General features: G+C 37.9%; 1 protein-coding gene across 1 annotated transcript in view; it reads left to right on the top strand.

The window, feature by feature from the left end:
* GLIPR1L2 (GLIPR1 like 2) overlaps positions 1 to 21,311 on the top strand; it is a 45,984-nt gene extending 24,673 nt beyond the window's left edge. The window contains 5 exon segments of the mRNA XM_070370122.1: positions 1,558 to 1,661; positions 12,318 to 12,403; positions 20,755 to 20,781; positions 20,864 to 21,174; positions 21,177 to 21,311. Of these exon segments, the coding sequence (XP_070226223.1) occupies positions 1,558 to 1,661; positions 12,318 to 12,403; positions 20,755 to 20,781; positions 20,864 to 21,174; positions 21,177 to 21,311 (663 nt within the window).
* The last annotated feature ends 1,490 nt before the right edge of the window (positions 21,312 to 22,801 follow it).

Raw genomic sequence — 22,801 nt, 5'->3', positions numbered from 1 at the left:
CCGCTGGGGGAGTTACCGTAGGGCTCGCAATCTGCGAGTTTTAATTGTTTATTTATTTTTCTCCCTGTTATGTTGCCCTCTGTGCTTCCAAAGCTCAGCACAGATTCGGCAGTGAGAAGGTTTCCTGGTGTTTGGAAACTTCTCTCTTTTTAAGACTCCCTTCCCGGGACGGAACTCCGTCCCTCCCTCTTTTGTCTCTTTTTTTGTCTTTTATATTTTTTCCTACCTCCTTTCTTAGAGTTGGGTTGCTTTTCTGGGTGCCTGATGTCCTCTGCTGGCATTCAGAAGTTGTTTTGTGGAATTTACTCTATGTTTAAATGCTCTTTTGATGAATTTGTGGGGGAGAAAGTGTTCTCCCCATCCTACTCCTCCACCATCTTGGCTCCTCCTCTCAGTAAACTATTGAATTAACTTCCAAGCTCATTTAAAAGATGATTATTTTTCAATGAGTCAATTCTGATGTAGAACTTAAAATTTTGGAATTTTTTCATGTTGAACTAGTGTCTTTCTGTTCCATCAAATGAATCATGTTTCAAAAAATTTTTGATCAGTTCTTTCTTCTAGAAAATGAGAGACTCTCTATTATCTTACTCATGTCAAAGCTAAACTCCTTTATATGACTTCAGTACTTTGAGCAAACTAACCAAGTCTCCTCCCTGACCTACTCCTCTGTATTTTTTCCTCCTTAAATCTAGTTTCCTAGACACTTTCATCTCCTGGATTTGACTTAACTTCAACTGCTGCAGACATTCTATTCTCTATTCTTTTAATGCATTGGTCTATTTCTTTTGGAGTCACACATTTTTAAAATCGCTAAGAGTTATAGAGAAAAGGAAAACAAATGGTTTCTTCCTGTCCCACAGAGGTTAACAAAACAACTTTTTTCTTTCTTCACTTAAGAGTATCGGGACAATTAAATACACTCAGGAATTATTTTCTAGAATATCTTTAATTGTTTTCCTATTTTCATTCCAAGACCTGTCTTGCAAGAAATTATTTTATAGGAACCAGCTCTTTTACTCATTTTTTTTTTAATGAAAAGCCCAGACTTTATTTTACTTTATAATAGAATTTCCTCAATAAAAGGAAAAAAAATTCTGCAACATTCAATTACTTTCTACTCTTGTATTTCTTTTCCTTCTCTTCTATAATCTTACTGTCTCCTCTTTTTCTTCTTTCTATTCACAGCTTCCATTCTTCCAAGGCTTTTTCTCTTCTCATTTCCCTCTTCCTCTCTGCCAATAACCTGGAACTCTCAGATTTAAAAAAATGTTGAAAATTGATTCTTCCTTCCTTATTCTGGATCAGTTTTTCTCAGACTTTTTATCCTAAGAGTACAGTATTGGTAGAACCTATTGAAATGTTTCTCTAATTACAGTTTTGTAAATGCTTAACTAAATTCATGATAATTTTCTGCCTGCAGCCAAATGAAGAATAGTTCATTCTTGAATTGGCTTGGTTAAAGTTCTATGTGTATTGAATATACTATTGATTATACTATGGCAGAGTAAATGTTTAGAATTAAATTTTATGTTTTCTTTGAAAATTTTATTTTAGCTTGTTTGGGACAGGTCTTACAAAGTTGGTTGTGCTGTTACTCCATGTTCAAGAATTGGACGTATTAAACATGCAGCACTTTTCATATGCAACTATGCACCAGGGTAAGTTTCTTTACATTTTTTAAAGAGTACTAAAATAAATTGGGGATTTTTAAAGGATTCCAGCCTCCCTAGAAGTTTGGTTACACCATATGACTGAGCTTTCAACATATTCTTCTAAATGTCTTTGTGAACTATAAAAGGATTAATATAAGGATATTAACATATTAATATTAATATATTAATATAAGGATAATATAATTAATATAAGATAGCAATTAAAGAGTTTTTATTGAAATATTTTTAATTCTATAATAAAATGAGTCATAATTTAGACATACTAATTTTACCTGTAAATAGCCAAATATTACTTCAAAGGGAGTTTTAAGCTTGGTATTATTTCATAGTACCTAGGCTAATTAAGATTTAAATTATTTTCTAAAATTGTTTGTTTCCATATTTTTATAAAAAGGAAATAAGATATGTTGAAATGTATGTTGTAAAAATGACATCAGGAGCACCTAAGTTTTATAACATGAAGGACTCTTTTAATTGACTATCCTCCAGAGGTTGCATTATTAATTGGTGCTAGTCGCATAAATATAAGGAATCATAATAACTCAAAGGTGGAAAAGTACTTCAGAAGTCTTCTAGTCAAGCTATCCATATGAAACTTGAACTCTTAACACTTACCATGTAATTATGTACCTATACCCAAAAACTTTCCAATGATGGGAAATAACTACCTTCCAAAATAGCCTCTATTTCTGGAGAACTTTATTGGAAAGCCTCAAGTTTTCCTACAGGTCAATAGGATCCTATAAATAATGTTGTTAAAATGAATAATTGAAATGAGAAAATATCCTAATCAACATGCCAAGAAAAATTAACTACATGCTAGGATTGAGAAGGAGCTTCTTAATACATAAATAAAATGCTTCTGAGACTAAGCCAAAAAAAGAAAGGAAAACAGAACAATGATTGCTAATTGATGATTGTATTCCCCTAGAAAGGAAAAACAACAGAACTGTGAAAGCAGGTCGAATTAAATTCAGAAAGCCACTTCCTAAATGGAAGCTTTGCTGACTTTGAACATAGGCATGAAAAGCAAATTTTGAATGTACAGTAATGGCAAAAGTTTTTTGGCTTCTTTCAGTCCTACAAAGTGGAAGCATTGGGATGTTATCAACTACATGGAATAGCTTTTAAAAGTTGATGTATCCACTAACAAGAACAATAAAGACCGACCATGCTTAGTTTGTAGTCTTGGAAGAGACTTACAAGTGAACATATTAAACAAGTGATATTTAACTAATAGTGAAATATGCCGTAGAAACAGCACAATAAGCAAATGGGGAATAACTACTATAGAATATAAATAGTGTTGTTAGTTGCTCAGTCGTGTCTGATTCTTCACAACCCTTCAGACTGCAGCCCACCAGGCTCCTCTGTCCATGGAATTCTCCAGACAAGAATACTGAAGTGGGTTGCCATTTCCTTCTCCAGAATATAGATAGGATATCTGTGAAAGGAGGTGACATTTGAGCTGAAAGCCAAAAGATGAACAGATGGCTAAAAAATATTTCAGGTAGAAGTGAGAGCACGTATTATAAAATCTCTGAGCTTGAAATGAGTTTAGCATGTTTCAAAAATGAATAATTGTGGTTAGAGGTAGAAAGTTAGGTGACAACAAAACCAAATAGAATATCACTGGCCAGGTTAGGATTTGGGGGTTTATTCTACACAATGGCAAAACCATGGGAAAGTTTTAAACAAGTAAGTGGCATGATCTCAAACTATGATTTGAAAAGAAAAGCAAAAGTGAAAATTGCTCAGTCATGTCCAACTCTTTGTGACCTCATGGACTATGCAGTCCATCGAATTCTCCAGGTGAGAATACTGGAGTGGGTAGCCTTTCCCTTCTCCAGAGGGTCTTCCCAACCCAGAGATCCAACGCAGGTTTCCCACATTTCAGGCAGATTCTTTACCAGCTAAGCCACAAGAGAAGTCCTTTGAAAAGAAAACTTAACAATAAAAGATTGCTCTTGCTATTATGGTGAAAATGCAGTATAGGAAAACAAGGGTACAAAGAGAAACAAGCACAATTGGAGACTGTTTCTGTAGTACAGGCTATAGACTTGTATCTTGGGTTAGACTTTCAGTATGTGGATTGGTTTTTATTCAGTTCAGTTCAGCTGCTCAGTCATGTCTGACTCTGCAAGCTCGTGGACTGCTGCTGCACGCCAGACTTCCCTGTCCTTCACCAACTCCTGGAGTTTGCTCAAACTCATATCCATTGAGTCAATAATGCCATGCAACCATCTCATCCTTTGTCATCCCCTTCTCCTCCTGCCTTCAATCTTTCCCAGCATCCAATGAGTCAGTTCTTCACATCAGGTGGCCATAGTATTTGAGCTTCAGCTTCAGCATCAGTCCTTCCAATCAATATTCAGGACTGATGACTTTTAGGATTGGCTGGTTTGATCTCCTTGCAGTCCAAGGGACTCTCAAGAGTCTTATGCAACACCACAGTTCAAAATCATCAATGGCATGTGAGATAAGTACAATTTGATCTGGGAATGGTTTGTAGTAAACTGCTGCTATAAAGGCCCTGACATAGAAATGAATTGCAGTCCTGAATGATATCACCTTATGGAAGAGGAAGTTTGGTGAGTTAATTTAAGTACTAAGATCTAGAGTAATACAGTATTTCAACCTAAGGCAAAAGAGCTGACAAAGGAAAGTAAAGAGGCTAATAAGAAAAGAGGGAAACCCAAACAATGCTAAGGATAAGGATACTTGGAATCCACGTGAAGAACATGAGTCATGATGCCCAAAGTGGTTAACTGTATGAGATACTCCTCAAAGAATTAGAAAGAAAGATGAGGAAGGAAAGATGACATTTCCATTTGATAAGATGAAGGTATTTGTTAACCTTAATAACAGGAGTGACCTATAGACGCGGTAGGAGAAGGAGAATAGTGGGATGAACTGAGAGAGAAGCATTGACATAGATATATATTACTATGTGTAAAAAAGATAGCTAGTGCCATGACTATAGTGATAAGATGAACCTACTAGATGTTGCTGCTGCTGCTGCTGCTGCTCCTAAGTCACTACAGTCGTGTCCGAATCTGTGCGACCCCATAGACGGCAGCCCACCAGGCTCCCCTGTCCCTGGGATTCTCCAGGCAAGAACACTGGAGTGGGTTGCCATTTCCTTCTCCAGACTAGATGTTAGGATTACTCTTCTTTCCACCCATTTGTCCCATAGGCTTCTTTGTCTTGAAATTTTTACAACTATTTTCTTCTTTGATACAGACATTGGAAAATCTACTTATGAAGGATCTAGGTTGGCTCATATATTAGGCACCTCACCCCAAGGTTTATTTGATATGCAACCAAAATAGGCAGTCATAGCTATCTTTCTTAACAATAGTTGGTAGAAAAATCAGGTCATCACAGTCTTATAAAATACTTAGTAGGAGTGAAAATAAGAAAGCCAAATTGAAAATTAGAATGTGTAGTGGACTGAATGGTGACCCCCCACTAAAGGATGTATCCAGGTCCTAATTCACAGAACTTGTGAATATTAACTTATTGATACATGGCAAGAGTGAATAGTGACTTATTAAAAAAAAATATGATATGTTTAAGATAAAGATCTTGAGAGGAGGCACTTGTCTTATTCAAGTAGGACCTAAATGCAATTACTCATACCCTCATAAGCGAGAGGGAGAAGGGGATTCAGCTCTAGACACACAAAAGAGAAAAAGGCAATGTACTGTGGAGGGAGAGGTTGAAGTGATACATTCAGAAATCAAGGAATTCCTGGAGCCACCGGGAGCTGGCAGAGTCAAGGAATTTTCTCTGTGAGCCTTTGAAGGGAGCAAAATCCTGACAGCACCTTGATTTTGGACTTCAGACCTCCAGAACTGAGAAAACAAATTTCTATTGTTTTAAACCACCCAGTTTGTGGCAATTTGTTAAAGTAGCAACAGCAAGCTAGTACAGAATGGAAGAATAAAATAGACTTGGCAATAGGGAAAATATGAGTCAATGACAATCTTGAAAATTTTCATAACACAAAGATGGAGAATAGAAGTAAAAATATATGTAAAAAGAAAGGAACCATGTAGGGTAATAAATCTATAAATTAGTGCTCCTAAAGAACAGAAAATAAATGGAAGAGAAATAATAATCAGAGAAAAGAAAATTATAAGCAAAAGAAAATAATCTATAGAGAGTAAAATCTATAGAGACTATATCAGTCAGTCAGTTCAGTCACTCAGTCGTGTCCAACTCTTTGCGACCCCATGAATCGCAGCACGCCAGGCCTCCCTGTCCATCACCAACTCCCGGAGTTCACTCAGACTCACGTCCATCGAGTCAGTGATGCCATCCAGCCATCTCATCCTCTGTTGTCCCCTTCTCCTCCTGCCCTCAATCGCTCCCAGCATCAGAGTCTTTTCCAATGAGTCAACTCTTCACATGAGGTGGCCAAAGTACTGGAGTTTCAGCTTTAGCATCATTCCTTCCAAAGAACACCCAGGACTGATCTCCTTCAGAATGGACTGGTTGGATCTCCCTGCAGTCCAAGGGACTCTCATATAGAGAATATATAAAGCTTAAGATAGCTTATAATGCATCAGAAAAAGTGAACTGAAGCAGTATTTACATATGTCATTTCCTAGTGATTATTTTCAATTTCAAAGGTAAAAACTTATACATTTCTGGGAATTCCCTGGTGCTCCAGTTAAGATTCCACACTTTCACTGCTAAGAGCACAGGTTCTGTCCCTATTAGGGGAAATGAGATCCCACAAGCCTTGTGGTGTGATCAAAAAATAATAAAATTTTAAAATTATACATTTCTAAGCAAAACACACTAAAGTAAAATAAAACAGCATTAATTAGATTAGTCTTGAATTTAGGTATTGAAGGGGGTACAGTAAAAGATGAGCATTAGAATTTAAACTTAAGTGATAATTTTATTAACAGCACTAGGAAAGATGTAGGGTGGAGGGAAAAAAATTGGTTGTTATTAGACATGTTGCATCTGCCTACAGGATCTTTTATTTATTTAAATACATTTGTAGTAAGTGTATTTAAACAATAACTAAGCAATAGAATTCCACATTATTTACATTGTGTCTATCCTGAAAACACTTGTAGACCATTGGGAAAGAAATTTTTTAAAAAATACACAACATTAACCAAATACACCCAATATCTGTATTTTAAATAGAAAAGAGTTGCTGTAAAAGCAGGTATGAAATCATGGGCTGGGAAAAAAGACTTTAACAAGGGATGTCTAGGTTGAGATTGGAGAAGTTTCAAGAAATTTCTAGAAGGTGTAAATAATAAGATTTGTAATTTATTGCTTTAAATAATCCAAGAGAGGAAATAGTCAAAGAATATTCTCAAATTTATGACTCAGCCACGAATGGTATTGGCATTAACTCCAAAGAGGAACAAGGAACTTTTTGGGAGGAAATGATGAGTTCCATTTTATACATAATGACTTTGGGTTGGCTGTGAAATACTCATCTTGAGATGTTTAGTAAGCAGGTGGTTATTTAGGTCAGAAACTCATGAGTGAGGAATGGCATAGAACAAATATTTGGAGTGCTAGAATACATAGGGTAATTTAAACCATGGGAATAGATGAGACTGCTTAGCAAGAAAGCATAGACTGAGAAGAGAGGAGGCCCTGGGGAATGTCATGCCAACATTTAAGGGTGGATAGTGAAGCATGAATGGGAGAGGTGACCAAAGAAGTGTAGCCAGACAGGTAGGAGAAAAGGCCAAAGAGTATGGGATCAGTTAAGATGTGGGGAAAGAATATTTTTAAAGGGATGAATTTATCCATAATTTCAAATTCTAAGAGGTCAGGCAAAGTCAGGACTTAAAAATATCAGATCTGAAGAATTCATTGGTAAACATAGGAGAAGCTGTTTCTGTGGAGCAGAGGAAATTGGTACTAGGATGGAATGAACTTAGAACTGTTTGTTATTTTTATTTTGTCTCATTTTTAAAATGCAGAAGATGTGAACATACTTAAATATTGACATGAAGGCTCTAATACAGAATAAAAGTAATTCTTTATGAAGAGTAAAAGCAGTGTATATGTAAAGATACAAGTCCCTGAGAAAGCAGAAGTTTAAAAGAGATTAGCCTTAGAAAGAATGAGGAGCAATTCTTCAGTTGTACCAGAAAGGAAAGAAAGAAGGAAAAGGTATATTTCTCAAATTTAGTGACAGAAAACTTCTCAAGTTCCAGTCTAAGGGCTGTTATGTCTCTTTGTGAAATAGAATACATCATGTCCTAAGAATAAAGGGGAAGACAGTGAAATGAGAATTTTGAGGACTGGGAAGGTTTGAAATAGTTATTATGGATAATGAGAGAGGAAGCTGAATAGAGAATGATAGAAATATTCTCTACCTAATTTAATGATTTTCCTCCAGCAGCACCCAGCAGCCCTGAAGCAGGTATGGAACATGCAGACAGTAAGATTCCTTCACTTTCCCCAACTCTGGGGTTTTGTCAGGTGGCTGTAAAGGAAAATAGTGCAAGAGAGTTTCAGGTTTTTAGCTAAAGAGTATGCAAACTGATGAATCTAAACTGGATCGAGAAGAGAGAACATGATGGATAGGGAGAAAAATAGGAAAGAAAGTAGACTTGTGGAACCAGTGAAATTAATGGACAAATGTTACAGGAGTAAATGACTTAACAACCTGGAAGGATAGGATGTTGCAGTCAATGAGTGGAATATGTAACTTTTGTGAGTTCAGAAGTAGAGACATTTTAGGAGATTACAAGATCTAGAATGTGGCTACAAAAGTGACAGTTTTGGAACATTATGATGGTAAAGATATCCAGTAACACAGAGACCAAGTTATTGGATACTGTAATCATCTAGGTCCCAAATTTGTAGATGATGGCAAAATTTTGACTGAAAAGCAAACTGTGAGTCAGATACCAATGTGAGTAAGGAGGCCTGATCAGAGGAAGATGGTATCCTGGGGAAGATGAGAGGATTGGTACAGCTACATAATATCAGCCTCAAAGAAGCGTTGATGGTGTTTGTGGTTCCTAGTCCTTTAAGTGCAAGATGTGAAAGTGAAGGGAAGAGACCAACTGATTTTCACAGGAAGAGATATAAATTGAGATAGCTTTGCACATACAGGGATAATCTGAGGCAGGAAACAACAGAGTCCTTGACCTTGACCTTGAATACGTCCAAGAAGTAGTCATGAAGTTTTTGGCAAAGACAAATAGGTGAAGCAGAAGGAGTGCCAGATAGAACCTCTAAAAGATAATCTTCTTTGCTGCTTATTGCATTGTAGTTTTCTCTAGCTTATTGGGATAGGCTCTTTAAGTCTACTTGGAAATATGTAGATGTCTGGATATGAATCAGAAGCCAGATCTATGACATTTCTCAATGTTATAGATCAGATCAGATCAGTCACTCAGTCGTGTCCGACTCTTTGCGACCCCATGCATCGCAGCACGCCAGGCCTCCCTGTCCATCATCAACTCCCAGAGTTCACTGAGACTCAAGTTCATCGAGTCAGTGATGCCATCCAGCCATCCCATCCTCTGTCATCCCCTTCTCCTCCTGCCCCCAGTCCCTCCCAGCATCGGGGTCTTTTCCAATGAGTCAACTCTTTGCATGAGGTGGCCAAAGTACTGGAGTTTCAGCTTTAGCATCATTCCTTCCAAAGAAATCCCAGGGCTGATCTCCTTCAGAATGGACTGGTTGGATCTCCTTGCAGTCCAAGGGACTCTCAAGAGTCTTCTCCAACACCACAGTTCAAAAACATCAATTCTTCGGCACTCAGCCTTCTTCACAGTCCAACTCACATCCATACATGACCACAGGAAAAACCATAGCCTTGACTAGACGAACCTTTGTTGGCAAAGTAATGTCTCTGCTTTTCAATATGCTATCTAGGTTGGTCATAACTTTCCTTCCAAGGAGTAAGCGTCTTTTAATTTCATGGCTGCAGTCACCATCTGTAGTGATTTTGGAGCCCAGAAAAATAAAGTCTCAATGTTATAAGGATGGAGTAAAAGTGAAAGGAGTTATTATAGGTGGCCTAGCTATTCTGGTTGTATAATATAGAAAAATCAACATCCATTTGATGCACTCTGGCCATTGTTCCATGGACAATATACAGACTATATGAGTCTGCATATGGAGAGCTTTGAAGAGAAGAATCTACCTATAAGCTGTAATTGCTTGATTGTCAGTCCATGGAGCTGGAGTCCCTCCTTTATGGGCAAAGTGGCAGGCATTGAAAGTTTACATCACACTGGAACAGTATAGATCTCTTATAAAATTTGAATAATGGTCTTCTAATGGACTTCAAGTTGGGCATGGGAGTAGTTTACCCATTGGACCACCCAGGCAACATGGGTGGAAGGTAAAAGTGAAGTCACTCAGTCGTGTCCAACTCTTTGCAACCCCATGGACTGTAGTCTACCAGGTTCCTTCATCTATGGGATTTTCCAGGCAAGAATGGACATATATCCTGTCGGTAGCAATAAACTAAAGATATGACCAGATGTGAGTCTAACAAAAGCTCCAGAGGTCAGTGTTCAGAGTCATAACTTTGTCTCAGAGAACCACTGGGCTGCTTCTCAGCAAAGGCAGGTGTCTAAAGACTCTACTATCATCTATTTCTTCAGGCATTGCCAGGAAACCTATGAAATTTCAATGTACTTTGCTAATTATACTTATCTGTTGTTTTCTTCTAATCCAGTCTAGTAATTCCAATTGCAGTTGTGGACTTGTACAGAAGGAGTGCCAGATAGAATCTCTAAAAGATAATCTTTGCTACTTATTGCATTGTGTTTTTCTCTAGTTTATTGGGATAGTCTGTAGATTCAGACTCAGACTGCTTTAGGTTAAACTTTTTAGAAACTCAGAACAAGGGGAAGATTAACATGAAAGCTTGGCATTTCTGACTACCTAATATAAATATCTTTATAATCTTATCTTCGAAAAAGAAGGCCCACTGTATTCTAGCACAGTGTGAATTTATTTATTTTGATTAAATAATATGTTTATTTACATATTTATTTGCCTTTTCAGAGTTATTCCAGGCCAGAGTTATCAGACATTATGGTCACAGGGTCATTGGCCTATGCTCCAGGTGTTTAAAGGCCATCTTTATAGCGAGTAGCTCTGCACTGGGACAGGAAAAAAGCTTCCCCCATCCCTGGTTTTACAACAGGATAAGCTCTTTTGTGTTGGAGGCATCTGTTTCAGTGCAAAAGGATTAACACAATAAAAGTAGTGGAGGATATTAGATAAAGGTGATTAGATCAATTCTTGGATTTCTTGAAGGCTAGTATTCTGGCTGGGATCCAGACAAAATCCATTTCCTCCTTGAAATGGTTTGATTGTAGAACAATCTTTTGCAACTGCATGGACTGGAGCCTGCCAGGCTCCTCTGTCTGAATTCTCCAGGCAAAAATACTGGAGTGGGTTGCCATGCTGTTCTCCAAGGGATCTTCCTGAACCAGGGATTGAAACCAGGTCGCCTGCACTGCAGGGAGATTCTTTACTGTTTGAGCTATCAGAGAAGCCCTAGAGCACTACATGATCTGCAAATAACAACAGATCTCTGTATATCCTTGATGGACTTGAAAGTTTGCCATCCAAAGATATCAGATAGTTTTTGAATGTCTATTTCCAAGGTTTGTCCTTCTTCTAAATGGCCCAGATGGCCAAGGACTTAAATGCCTAATGTTTGTTTTTATGACTTGCAACTATACACTGAGTAAATAGCCTTGTTTAAATAGCCACAAATAATGACCCTCTCCTCACTCAAAAACGTATTTTCCCCATTTATCTTCTACTTTTTATTTTAAATATTTTAAACTATGCTTCCCAATTCATACCTGTTTCAGGCTGCCATCCTAACTTGGGCTTCCCTGGTGGCTCAGATGGCAAAGAATCTGCCTGCAATGCAGAAGACCTGGGTTCAATCCCTGGGTCCAGAAGATCCCCTTGAAGAGGAAATGGCAACCCACTCCAATATTTTTGCCTGGAGAATCTCATGGTCAGAGGAACCTGGCAGGCTATGGTCCATAGGGTTGCAGAGTCGGACACGACTAAAGCGACTTAGCAGTTTCCTAACCTAGCTCTGGGCAATTGATGTAATATTTTTTAACTTCTCCCCTGTGCTCTGTACAATGGATTAAACCAACTTTCTAAAATCCCATTTTCCTTTATTGCTTGTTTATACACTTATATATTTTTCATGATTACCTCAAAATAATCCATGTAGCTGGATCTTTGGGATAATAGGCATTTCAGGATTTTTCAAATGCTCCAAAAAATTAATATATCATTCATACATAGCTTTGTGTATATTTATGCCAACCAGAAAGCAATTAGTTATGAAGCATTCTATAACATCCACTTTTTAAAGGAAAATTTTGCTACAAACTAAAATGGAAGAAGCTTTAAAACTCCCTCAAATTTAAATTACAACACTTTGTTTAAGAGTCATGGGAATTAGTTTCAGAAGAGACTATTTCTAGGGAGAAAAAGGGGGAAGATTATATATCCAATTTAAGTACTTTCTTGAGTCCCTTTTTTAAATGAAATCACCTTTATAAATTAACTAAAAGTCCAGTAACCATATTATTTAGATAACATGAAACTTGAGACTTTTTCTAATAAGATGTTTCTGCTTTCTTGTAGAAGAGGTCTGTCAAGAAGGCCTTATCAACGAGGATTAATGTGTTCTCAATGTGACGGCTATGACAGATGCACAGATTTTCTATGCAGTAAGCTAAAGAAAATAACTGAAACATGAAAAAATTCCATAATGCATTGAATGACAAGAAAATGAAGTGGTGAACACTTGTCTTTCATTGTCATGTTAATATTGTTCCTTAGATCAGAAAGGTTTTGTTATATTATCAAAGGTGGTATCAAACTGTATCATCTTTAGACTTTTTTAAACTGCACAGCCTTTTCTGCCCTCTCTAACTCTTATTCCTGCCCCTAAGGACATACTAGAATATCTGAAAGAAGGAATGAGAACTAACAGTTTTACTCTGAAGACAAGCTTTGCATCTAATTCCTGAAATATCAGCCTGTTTGAGAATGACTGCTCTAAAGAATAGGATATTCTAAAACATTTATTAAAAAGAGAAAAGAAGTAAAATAGCAAATGGTTAATATAATAGCCTTTTACTTTTGTTTTTTCCCCCAAAATATTCAGAAGATAAAACTAGAAAATGTTTTATTAATACATTTTTCTTTTCATTTTTCTAAATATAAGAGCATATAACCCAAGATGCTTACAGGAATGTAGTAGGGAGTAAATTCAGACAGGGGCATATTATCTTTTGTGTTAAAGAAACTAGTGCTGGAGTTACCCACTGTAACATTTCTTCCCTTGCTTCATCTGAATCAAGATGCAAAACCTTGCCTTTCCTCTTCCCTTTTTCTTTCTCTTCCTGGGAATATCCAGACCTAAAACCGTTGCATAGGTCAGAAAGGGGTAGGCATCCACACAGACGGAGACATGTTAGCACCTAAGCAAGAAGGCAGGGAATCCATACATGATGCAGCGGGCATGAGGAGAGAGCCGAAGCGGGGTGAGGACACATGGGGTAGCAAGAAGACAAGGAATTCATACATGATACAGTGGGCATGAAGAGAGAGCCTAAGTGGGGTGAGAACACATGGGGTACGGCCATGTGTGGAGAGCTAGAGCCCTCAAGGGCTGAGGTGAGTGTGCCTGCTGGAGATCAGGCTTGGAGCCCCTCATCAGAGTAATGGCATGTCCATGCAGAGTGGCTCACTCTGCGGTGTCACAGTCCAGGCATGGTGGGGACAGATCCACCCGGGGTGGGAGGGAGATGCCTGGCAGTGTGTCAGAGTCTGACCAGGTGAGGAAGGCATCCCTGGAGGTCTGGGCTGGACCTGTGTGGGAGCCCAGGCAGAATGGGGAGAAGATTCACATCTAGGGCTGACCTGAAGAGAGGGTGTTAAAAAGGAAGCAGCTAAGGGGGCCTCTGCATTTGAGGGCAATCTCCTCACACTAGGTATCAGAGTCCAAACTAGGTGAGGAAGCTTTTAATGTTGGGGGAGGTGGCTTGGCATGGGAGGGGTCAGAGTCCTAGTGGTGTAAGAAAGGAATCCATATGTTGGAGAAGCCCAAAGCTAACTTTCAGAGTCTGAGCAGGGTGGGAGAAGGATCCAAGTAGAGGATCAGCCTGCCCATTGCCAGATTAAATGCTGGGCATCCAGAGGAGGAGGGAGAGAGATGGACTGAGTGTTTGAGGTTGGTAGATGGAAGCTATACATTTAAAATAGATAAACAACAAGGTCCCAATGTATAGCACAGGAAACTGTATTGAATATCCTGTGATAAACCATAATGGAAAATAATTTATATATGTGTTTAACTGAGACACTTTGCTGTACCACAGAGATTGGCACAACATTTAAAATCAACTGCACTTCAATTAAAAATTTTGAAATGCTAGGCATCCAGTTAAATTTGAATTTCAGAAAAATAAAAGTATTTTTAGTATAAATATATCCCAAATATTACATAGGCTATTCTTATACTAAAATATGTCTGTTGTTTTCTGAAATTTGAATATAACTAGGCATCCTATATTTTTATTTGCTGAATCTGGCAACTCTACCACCCCAATGTGGAGTATCAGAGTCCAAGCAAGAAGAGGGAGTAGAAGCAGTGATGGGAGATTAGAAGCATTTTGGAAAGTGAAAGTGAAAAAAAAAGAAAGTGAAAGTCTCTCAGTCAGTGTCTAACTCTTTGCGACCCCATATGGACTGTAGCCTGCCAGAATCCTCTGTCCATGGAATTCTCCAGGCCAGAATACTGGAGTGGCTAGCCCTTCCCTTCTCCAGGGGATCTTCCCAACCCCGAGTCAAACCCAGATCTCCCACATTGCAATCAGATTCTTTACCATCTGAGCTACCAGGGAAGCCCAGAAGCAATTGGAGGATAGATCAAATAAGCAAATAGATTAAGGATAATGGAGCAGATTTCTCACTGTCAGAGGATGGCATATGAATATGTAAAGGAGGAAAACAAGCCCAAATCTTTTGGTGATGATTTGGATGATTTAGAGTTACTGGAACTTAAGAGTTTCAATAAATATAAATAAACATAGACATAAATATTTATATATGTATGTATCAACATACATTTATTCCCTAGCTCTGAGACAGCCTTGGAACAGTGTCCTCTCAGCCCTAAAGCAACGGGGGCTTCCAAGGTGGCGCTAGTGGTAAGGAACTTGCCTGCCAATGCAGGAGATGTAAGAGATGCAAGTTTGATCCCTGGGTGAGGAAGATCCCCTGGAGAAGGGCATGGCAACCCACTTCAGTATTCTTGCCTGAAGAATTCCATGGACAGAAGAGCCTGGTGGGCTACAGTCTGTGGGGTTGCAAAGAGTCGGACATGACTGAGTGATGCAATGAGCACAATAGTACTCAGACCTTGGTTTCTAAATTCCAGTCCACACTAAAGGGAGCCAGGACTCTCTGGAGAAAGGTCAAATTCCAGGGCTGGGGCAGGAGAAACATTAAATAAACCCCAAACATCTTTTTCTACCTGAAAGCAAGGAAGTGCTCAAAGAATGGTGGAGACATGTAACATAAAGGACACAGAAGCCATCTTAAAGGGCTTTTACTGGTCAAACTGGGACAATTTGAGCACCAAAATAAGGATAATAGTAGTCAATTATAACTCACTGGATAAAACAGGATACTATAATTCATACTGATATAAATTAATAAGTGACTAAAAGTTGTATGAGAAACAGTTTATTTGCATAGTTCAGAAGTAACTCCTCATAGAAGTACTTCATTAGGGGTAAAGACTAACTTCACGATGGAGGAGCCTGGCAGACACAACCTAACACAATGGTCAAAGTGAATATCAGCAGCAACAGGAAGTATCAAAAACAAAACCCTCCACCACCTAAGAGAATTCAATGAGGAGAGCATGTCATCCATCACCTGTGTGGTATTCCTACCAAAGATGCATAACCTAATCCAGCCACAATGAAGCACCAAATAAATCAAAATCCAGATTTGTTTAAAAACTGGGGATAGATAGATACATAGATATCTAAATAAATCAAAATCCAGATTTATTTAAAAACTGAGAATAGATAGATATATACATATTTAAAGAAATAACTAAAAACTTCAGAAATAGAAATTCTTGAATGTGCATACTATAGAATGTAAATTGAGATAGCCACTATGGAAAATAATATGGAAGTTCCTCCAAAATTAAAAATACAACTAATGTGTGTGTGTGTGTGTGTGTACACATGCACACTCAGTCATGTCTGACTCTTTGTGGCCCCGTGGACTATAGCCTGTCACTCTCCCCTGCCTGTGGAATTTTCTAGGCCAGAATAGTAGAGTAGGTTACCATTTCCTACTCCAGAGGCTTTTCCCAACCCAGGGATTGAACCCGCATCTCATGTATGTCCTGTATTGGCAGGCAGATTCTTTACCACTGCACCACCCGGGAAGCCCTACAACTACCATCAGTTCAGTTCAGTTCAGTCTCTCAGTCGTGTCCAACTCTTTGCAACCCCATGAACTGCAGCACGCCAGGCCTCCCTGTCCATCACCAACTCCCTCTATTGAGTCGGTGATGCCATCCAGCCATCTCATCCTCTGTCGTCCCCTTCTCCTCCTACCCCCAATCCCTCCCAGCATCAGAGTCTTTTCCAATGAGTCAACTCTTCACATGAGGTGGCCAAAGTACTGGAGTTTCAGCTTTAGCATCATTCCTTCCAAAGAACACCCAGGACTGATCTCCTTTAGAATGGACCGGTTGGATCTCCTTGCAGTCCAAGGGACTCTCATATGATCCAGCAATTCCACTTGTAGGTATTTATCCAAAGAAAATGAAAACACTAATTTGAAAAGATACATACACTGCCATGTTTATTGCAGCATTATTTATACTAGTCAAGATATGGAAACAACCTTAGTGTCCATTAGTGGATAAATGGATAAAGAAAATGTGATATATATGCACAATGCAGTATTATTTATCCATGAAAAAGAAGGAAATCTTGCCACTTGTGACAATCTGAATGGACTTTGAGAGCATTACATAAAGTGATTTAAGTCCGAGAAAGACAAATACCATATGAGCTCACTTGTATGTGGAATTAAAAACAAACAAACAAAAAAACTTGCAGCTATGAATAGATTAATGGTTGCCAGAGGTAAGTGAATGAAATGGATGAAGGGGGTCAAAAGTACGAAATTCCATCTCCATTTATAAATAAGTCATAAGGATGTAATAATGAACATCATGGTGACTATAGTTTATAATACTGTATTACATATTTGAAAGTTGTTCAGAAAGTATATATTAAAAGTTCTTAAGGAAAAAATTGTGTAACTATGTATACTAATGAATGTAAACTGGACTTATTGTGGTGATCATGTCACAAAATATACAAATGTCAAATCATTATGTTGTGTGTTGTAACAAATGATTTATGTCACTTATACTTCAATTTTAAATAAAATAAAATAAAACCCTTGTAAAGAAAAAAGGTATATACTACGTGCCAGAAAAAGTGACAGAAGGTAGTCACCATCTGGACATTGCCTAGTAAGTAAGAAGAAAAAAAGAATCCTTTAAGCATCTAAGAAAAAATGTAAAATCATTTATTAAAGAGTTTAACAGTCAAACTCTTTTTTGAAGAAAAGAGAAAAAATAGCCACTCTAAGTATTCTGACAATACAGTGTTCAGAATGAGAAATACGCTGTAAACTCTCAGGTAGTGAAAATAAGAGAAGGTGCCACGAAAAAGCAGAGGAAAATAGCTAAAATGTCAGGGAAGCAGACTCTGAAGACCTCTTAGCCTGGGACACCAAAATAGGTGATTCTCAAAAGCTCACCAGAAAATTGCTGCAATTCTCAAGAATCTTTGAGAAAGTTCCCACAAACTGTCTCAGTGTTCAGCAGCAAAGCAAAACTTTCCCATTCTACCGAAGAGGTAACTGAATCTCAAATCCATTCAGGTCTCTGGCCAGCAGCCACTTCTGAAGAATAATGGTCTCTCCTTCTTTCAAATAGTCCAAATTTCACTAGCAGTCTTGTCTTTGGCAAACTCAAACCTAAAGCTTTGGAGCTTTCCCAGTGGCTTAGCAGCAAAGAATCTGCCAGCAGTGCAGGAGATGCGGTCAGGAAGATGCCCTGGAGGAGGAAATGGCAACCCACTCCAGTATTCCTGCTGGGAAAATGCCATGGACAGAGAAGCCTGGTGGGCTGCAGTCCATGGATTGCAAAGAGTCAGACACGACTGATATACTTATGTGATAGTAATGCCATACTGGCAACTGACAATCCTGCAGAGAGGAGAAACATCCAGACCAGCCTCAAACTTTTCTACAATAGCAGTAAAACCTAAGGGTCAGTGGAGTGATGCCTACATTGTCCTTAGTACAAGTGTCAGCCAGGAATTTGTATAGAGCCCAAACTTTCATATATAAGCAAATAGACATACTGTGGGAATATGCAGTAACTTGTGGCATATAGTTCTCATAAGCACTTCAATAAACTACTAGAGAATGACTTTCACCAAAAAAGATAAATGGTAAAGCAAAACACTGCGCTGAAAGAACTATCCTCAAGCACTGAATCTTAATTGATAGACAAAGATTAAAACAAACCTGAAGGTTATAATGATAAAACAAACTGTATGGGTAATAAAATCTGGTGATATACAAATAATTTAATTCATAAAACTTGGCAAGAGAAGAGAGAGGTAGAAAAAATGTGCTTAATTTCATCATCTTTTATAGCCAGGGGTCAAAACATATTATTTACAGATGATAAATCAAACAATAGCAATGTTAGTAAATTTAATGTATTTAAATCAAGTACAAAAGTAAAAGAAGAATGTAATCAACGAAAATTAGTGATGAGAACTAAAGATACAAAGAAATGTACTAATTGCATCATTGCTCAAAATAAGCAATAAATACACATACACCAAAGGGCTTCCCTCATAGCTCAGTTAGTAAAGAATCCACCTGCAATGCAGGAAACCCGGTTCAATTCCTGGGTCGGGAAGATCCCATGGAGAAGGGATAGGCTACCCACTCCAGTATTATTGGGCATCCTTTGTGGCTCAGCTGGTAAAGAATCTGTCTGCAATGCAGGAGACATGGGTTCGATCCTTGGGTTGGAAAGATGCCCTGGGAAAGGGAAAGGCTACCCACTCCAGTATTCTGGCCTGGAGAATTCCATGGACTATATGGGGTCACAAAGAGTTGAACACGACTGAGCGGCTTTGACTTTCACTTTCACACAAAAGGAAGTAGAGAAAATACATACAGACTGTACTGTAAAAAGGGTTTTTTTGTATTTTGGCCACACTGTGTAGCATGTGAGATCTTACATGCTGCCCTACCAGGGACTGAACCTTCAGTAAAGTGTGGAGTCTTAACCACTGGACTGCGAGGGAAGTCCCAGTAAAAGATTTTCTAAAATAGAAATTAGTTCATAAAATATGAAGTAATAAATAATACCAAACACAGAAGGCTAACATAGCTTCAGAAATCCAACAGATAACTTCAGTTCATCTCCAAGGTGCCTGAGGAGTGATTTCTAAATTTTCCTCTAAGATTTGCATCATTGCAAGACAAAGCCCTGGTTGACATTAAGGTTCAGTTCAGTTCAGTCGCTCAGTCATGTCCGACTCTTTGCGACCCCATGAATCGCAGCACGCCAGGCCTCCCTGAGTTCACTCAGACCCACGTCCATCGAGTCAGTGATGCCATCCAGCCATCTCATCCTCTGTCATCCCCTTCTCCTCCTGCCCCCAATCCCTCCCAGCATCAGAGTCTTTTCCAATGAGTCAACTCTTGCATGAGGTGGCCAAAGTACTGGAGTTTCAGCTTTAGCATCATTCCTTCCAAAGAAATCCCAGGGCTGATCTCCTTCAGAATGGACTGGTTGGATCTCCTTGCAGTCCAAGGGACTCTCAACAGTCTTCTCCAACACCACAGTTCAAAAGCATCAATTCTTCGGCACTCAGCCTTCTTCACAGTCCAACTCTCACATCCATACATGACCACAGGAAAAACCATAGCCTTGACTAGACAGACCTTAGTTGGCAAAGTAATGTCTCTGCTTTTGAATATGCTATCTAGGTTGGTCATAACTTTCCTTCCAAGGAGTAAGCGTCTTTTAATTTCATGGCTGCAGTCTCCATCTGCAGTGATTTTGGAGCCCCCAAAAATAAAGTCTGACACTGTTTCCACTGTTTCCCCATCTATTTCCCATGAAGTGATGGGACCGGATGCCATGATCTTCGTTTTCTGAATGTTGAGCTTTAAGCCAACTTTTCCACTCCACTTTCACTTTCATGAAGAGGCTTTTTAGTTCCTCTTCACTTTCTGCCATAAGGTATCTATGGGTAAAACTGCATTTGTCCTTCCAGTCTCCTTCCTAGTGGAATCTGGGAGTGATTGTTTGAACTTCTCTGCCCAAATGAGCAAAGGAAAGGAAATTTATTTCCTGAAACACATTGTGATAGCACTGGGCTAGATAGCAAAAACAAGGAGTACCAGGCTCTGCAGTTAACCTTGCCATCTGTGAGATGAAGAGCAACCAAAAGCTTCTGAAAATAAGAATTAAATGAGGAAAATGAATAGATTCAGAGGACTAATTTTGAATGATATTGGGGGGTGTGGGGACAAGAAAGATTAAAAATAAGATAACAGAATATTAAATTAACTGTACTTCATTTTTTAAAAAGGATGTTATGGAATTCTAGAATGTTGAAGCTGGAACAGTCTTTGGAAAGAAGAAGTGAAGTGCTTTATATAAGCTGACAGGATGATTAAGAAACAGAATAAGTACTGGAATCCATACCTCTTCTTCCTATACTTCCATGCTTTCTCTAGCAGACCAGGAGAATCTACTGAAAGAAATATGTTATACCTTACAATTGGCTACTGGTTGAAGGGGGGACATCAAAGATGAGGGTATGGTACCTGAAAACTAGAAGAATAACATTATTATTGTTGGGGAAAATATCTTATATTCTAGAAAAATAAGAAATTTTATGTAATTCTTTATGAACTTTCTTTTTCTTTCTAGGCAATGCAGATCGTGACCAAGCCATATGTATGTATTGTTGTCCTTTATTTCTTGAACGATTCAACTACTTCATGTGAAATCCAGCTTTCAATTACTTCTTTATTTACAGATTACCGATATTGGTATCCAAGATGGGAAGTACCCCGGCCAATTGTGTGTAATCCACTGTGCTTATTGATTTTATTTCTAAGAATGATGTGTTTTTCACTGAGTGCCACAATTGTCTTGATAATACAGTCTTATTTTCCAAATATATTAGTGGAAGAAGAGATGGTTTCTACCCCTGTGGAAACTGGGCCAGCAAAAGAGAAGGGAAAGAAAGAGAAGCAGGTGGAGGAGGAAGAAGAGAAAGAAGAGGAGGAGGAGGAGGAGGGAGAGGAGGGGGAAGAGGAGGAGGAGGGAGAGGAGGGGAGGGGAGGAGGAGGAGGAGGGAGGAGGAGGAGGAGGAGGAGGAGGGGGGGGAGGAGGAGGAGGGGAGGAGGGGGAGGAGGAGGGGGGAGAGGAGGAGGCAGAAGAGGAAGAGGACGAGGAGGGAAAAGAGGAGGGATAAGACTTAACACTGTCATAGGATAAAATTGTAATATAAAAAAAGACAAAAATTAAAAAATGAAATAAAAAACACTGGGAAAAAACCCCACTGAGCTTTAACAAAAAATAATATGCACAAATCACTACCGTAATACCTTTTATCCCCTTCTCTTTCCCATATTTATTGAAAAAATTTAAATTTGAAAAACAAACAAAAAAACATGTATTTTGTAATAAGCACTATAAACCAAGTTCTTGCACACGAAGAACAAATAAAGACATGATGACAGAAAATACTAAAAAAGATTTGACCAGTCTAATTAATCTTAAGCTTTCACTGTATTATTCTGATAAAAGATGAAATTTCTACTTTCTAAATATGTTTCTATCTCTGTATTTTAAATATTTTTAAATGGGTTAAAAAATTTCTCAAGTATTAAATAAGATTATACATGTAATGTGCTTAGGACCATTCCAAGTTCAGGACAACCATTTGATAACTTTTGATTGTGTTGTTTTTATCACTCCTATCATAATTGTTACTCGTGGTGGTGATGGTGGCGATACTTTCCATGTGTTATCAAGACTTCTAATATCATTATTTATCTTTGTAGTACATGTGTTTAGAATGGTGTAAGTGGTATTTGTACATGCTATTAGCAGACAAATTTTTTATTTCTACTTCATGCTCAGTATTTCAAAAGCTTTACTGTAATTCTTTACTAGACTATATAATTTGTTGACACAAAGGGCTAATAAATGTCAAAAGTTTAATTAGTTGTATCAAAGCAATCTGCCTGCTTCCAAATTTGTGTTAAAAATAAAATAAAATTTTTATAATAGTTATCTACTTATTATATATAGTAAAAGTTCATAAGTTAGTAATATAAATTAATTACTTACCACTTGTAGTACTAATAAATGAACTGAGTAAAAATACCAAACATAAGCAAAATACATCAAATGGTGTAAACTTTTTATTTATTAACTGTATTATATTAAAAGTGAAAGTGAAAGTCGCTCAGTTGTTTCCGACTCTTTGTGACCCCACAGACTATACAGTCCATGTAATTCTCCCGGCCAGGATACTGGAGTGGGTACCCTTTCCCTTCTCCAGGGGATTTTCCCAACCCAGGAATCAAACCCAGATATCCCACATTGCAAGAGGATTCTTTACCAGCTGAGTCACAAGGGAAGCCCATTATATTAAAAACCTGTTCTTAAATGGGACTTGAGAATTATACAAAAAAGCAATGAATTTGCTTGTTGTATTTGATAGTTTATATTTAATAGTTTCTGCTTTTTTGCTTATTCGTTTCACTTGCTTTTTTGTTATATAAGAATTCAGCATTATATACATAATTTATATATATTATAATATATACTAGTTAATTAACTAACTAGTATATATTATAATATATATAAATTATTATATATATATATATATATATATATATATATATAATAAATCACAGTCACTGTTAAAAATTATATCATGTAAATCTACAGTTAAATTGGG

The sequence above is a fragment of the Bos mutus genome, chromosome 5 (assembly GCF_027580195.1).
Source record: "Bos mutus isolate GX-2022 chromosome 5, NWIPB_WYAK_1.1, whole genome shotgun sequence".
Lineage (NCBI taxonomy): Eukaryota > Metazoa > Chordata > Mammalia > Artiodactyla > Bovidae > Bos > Bos mutus.
Note: the sequence above shows the minus strand (reverse complement) of the source record. Positions and strands in the feature narration are given on the sequence as shown.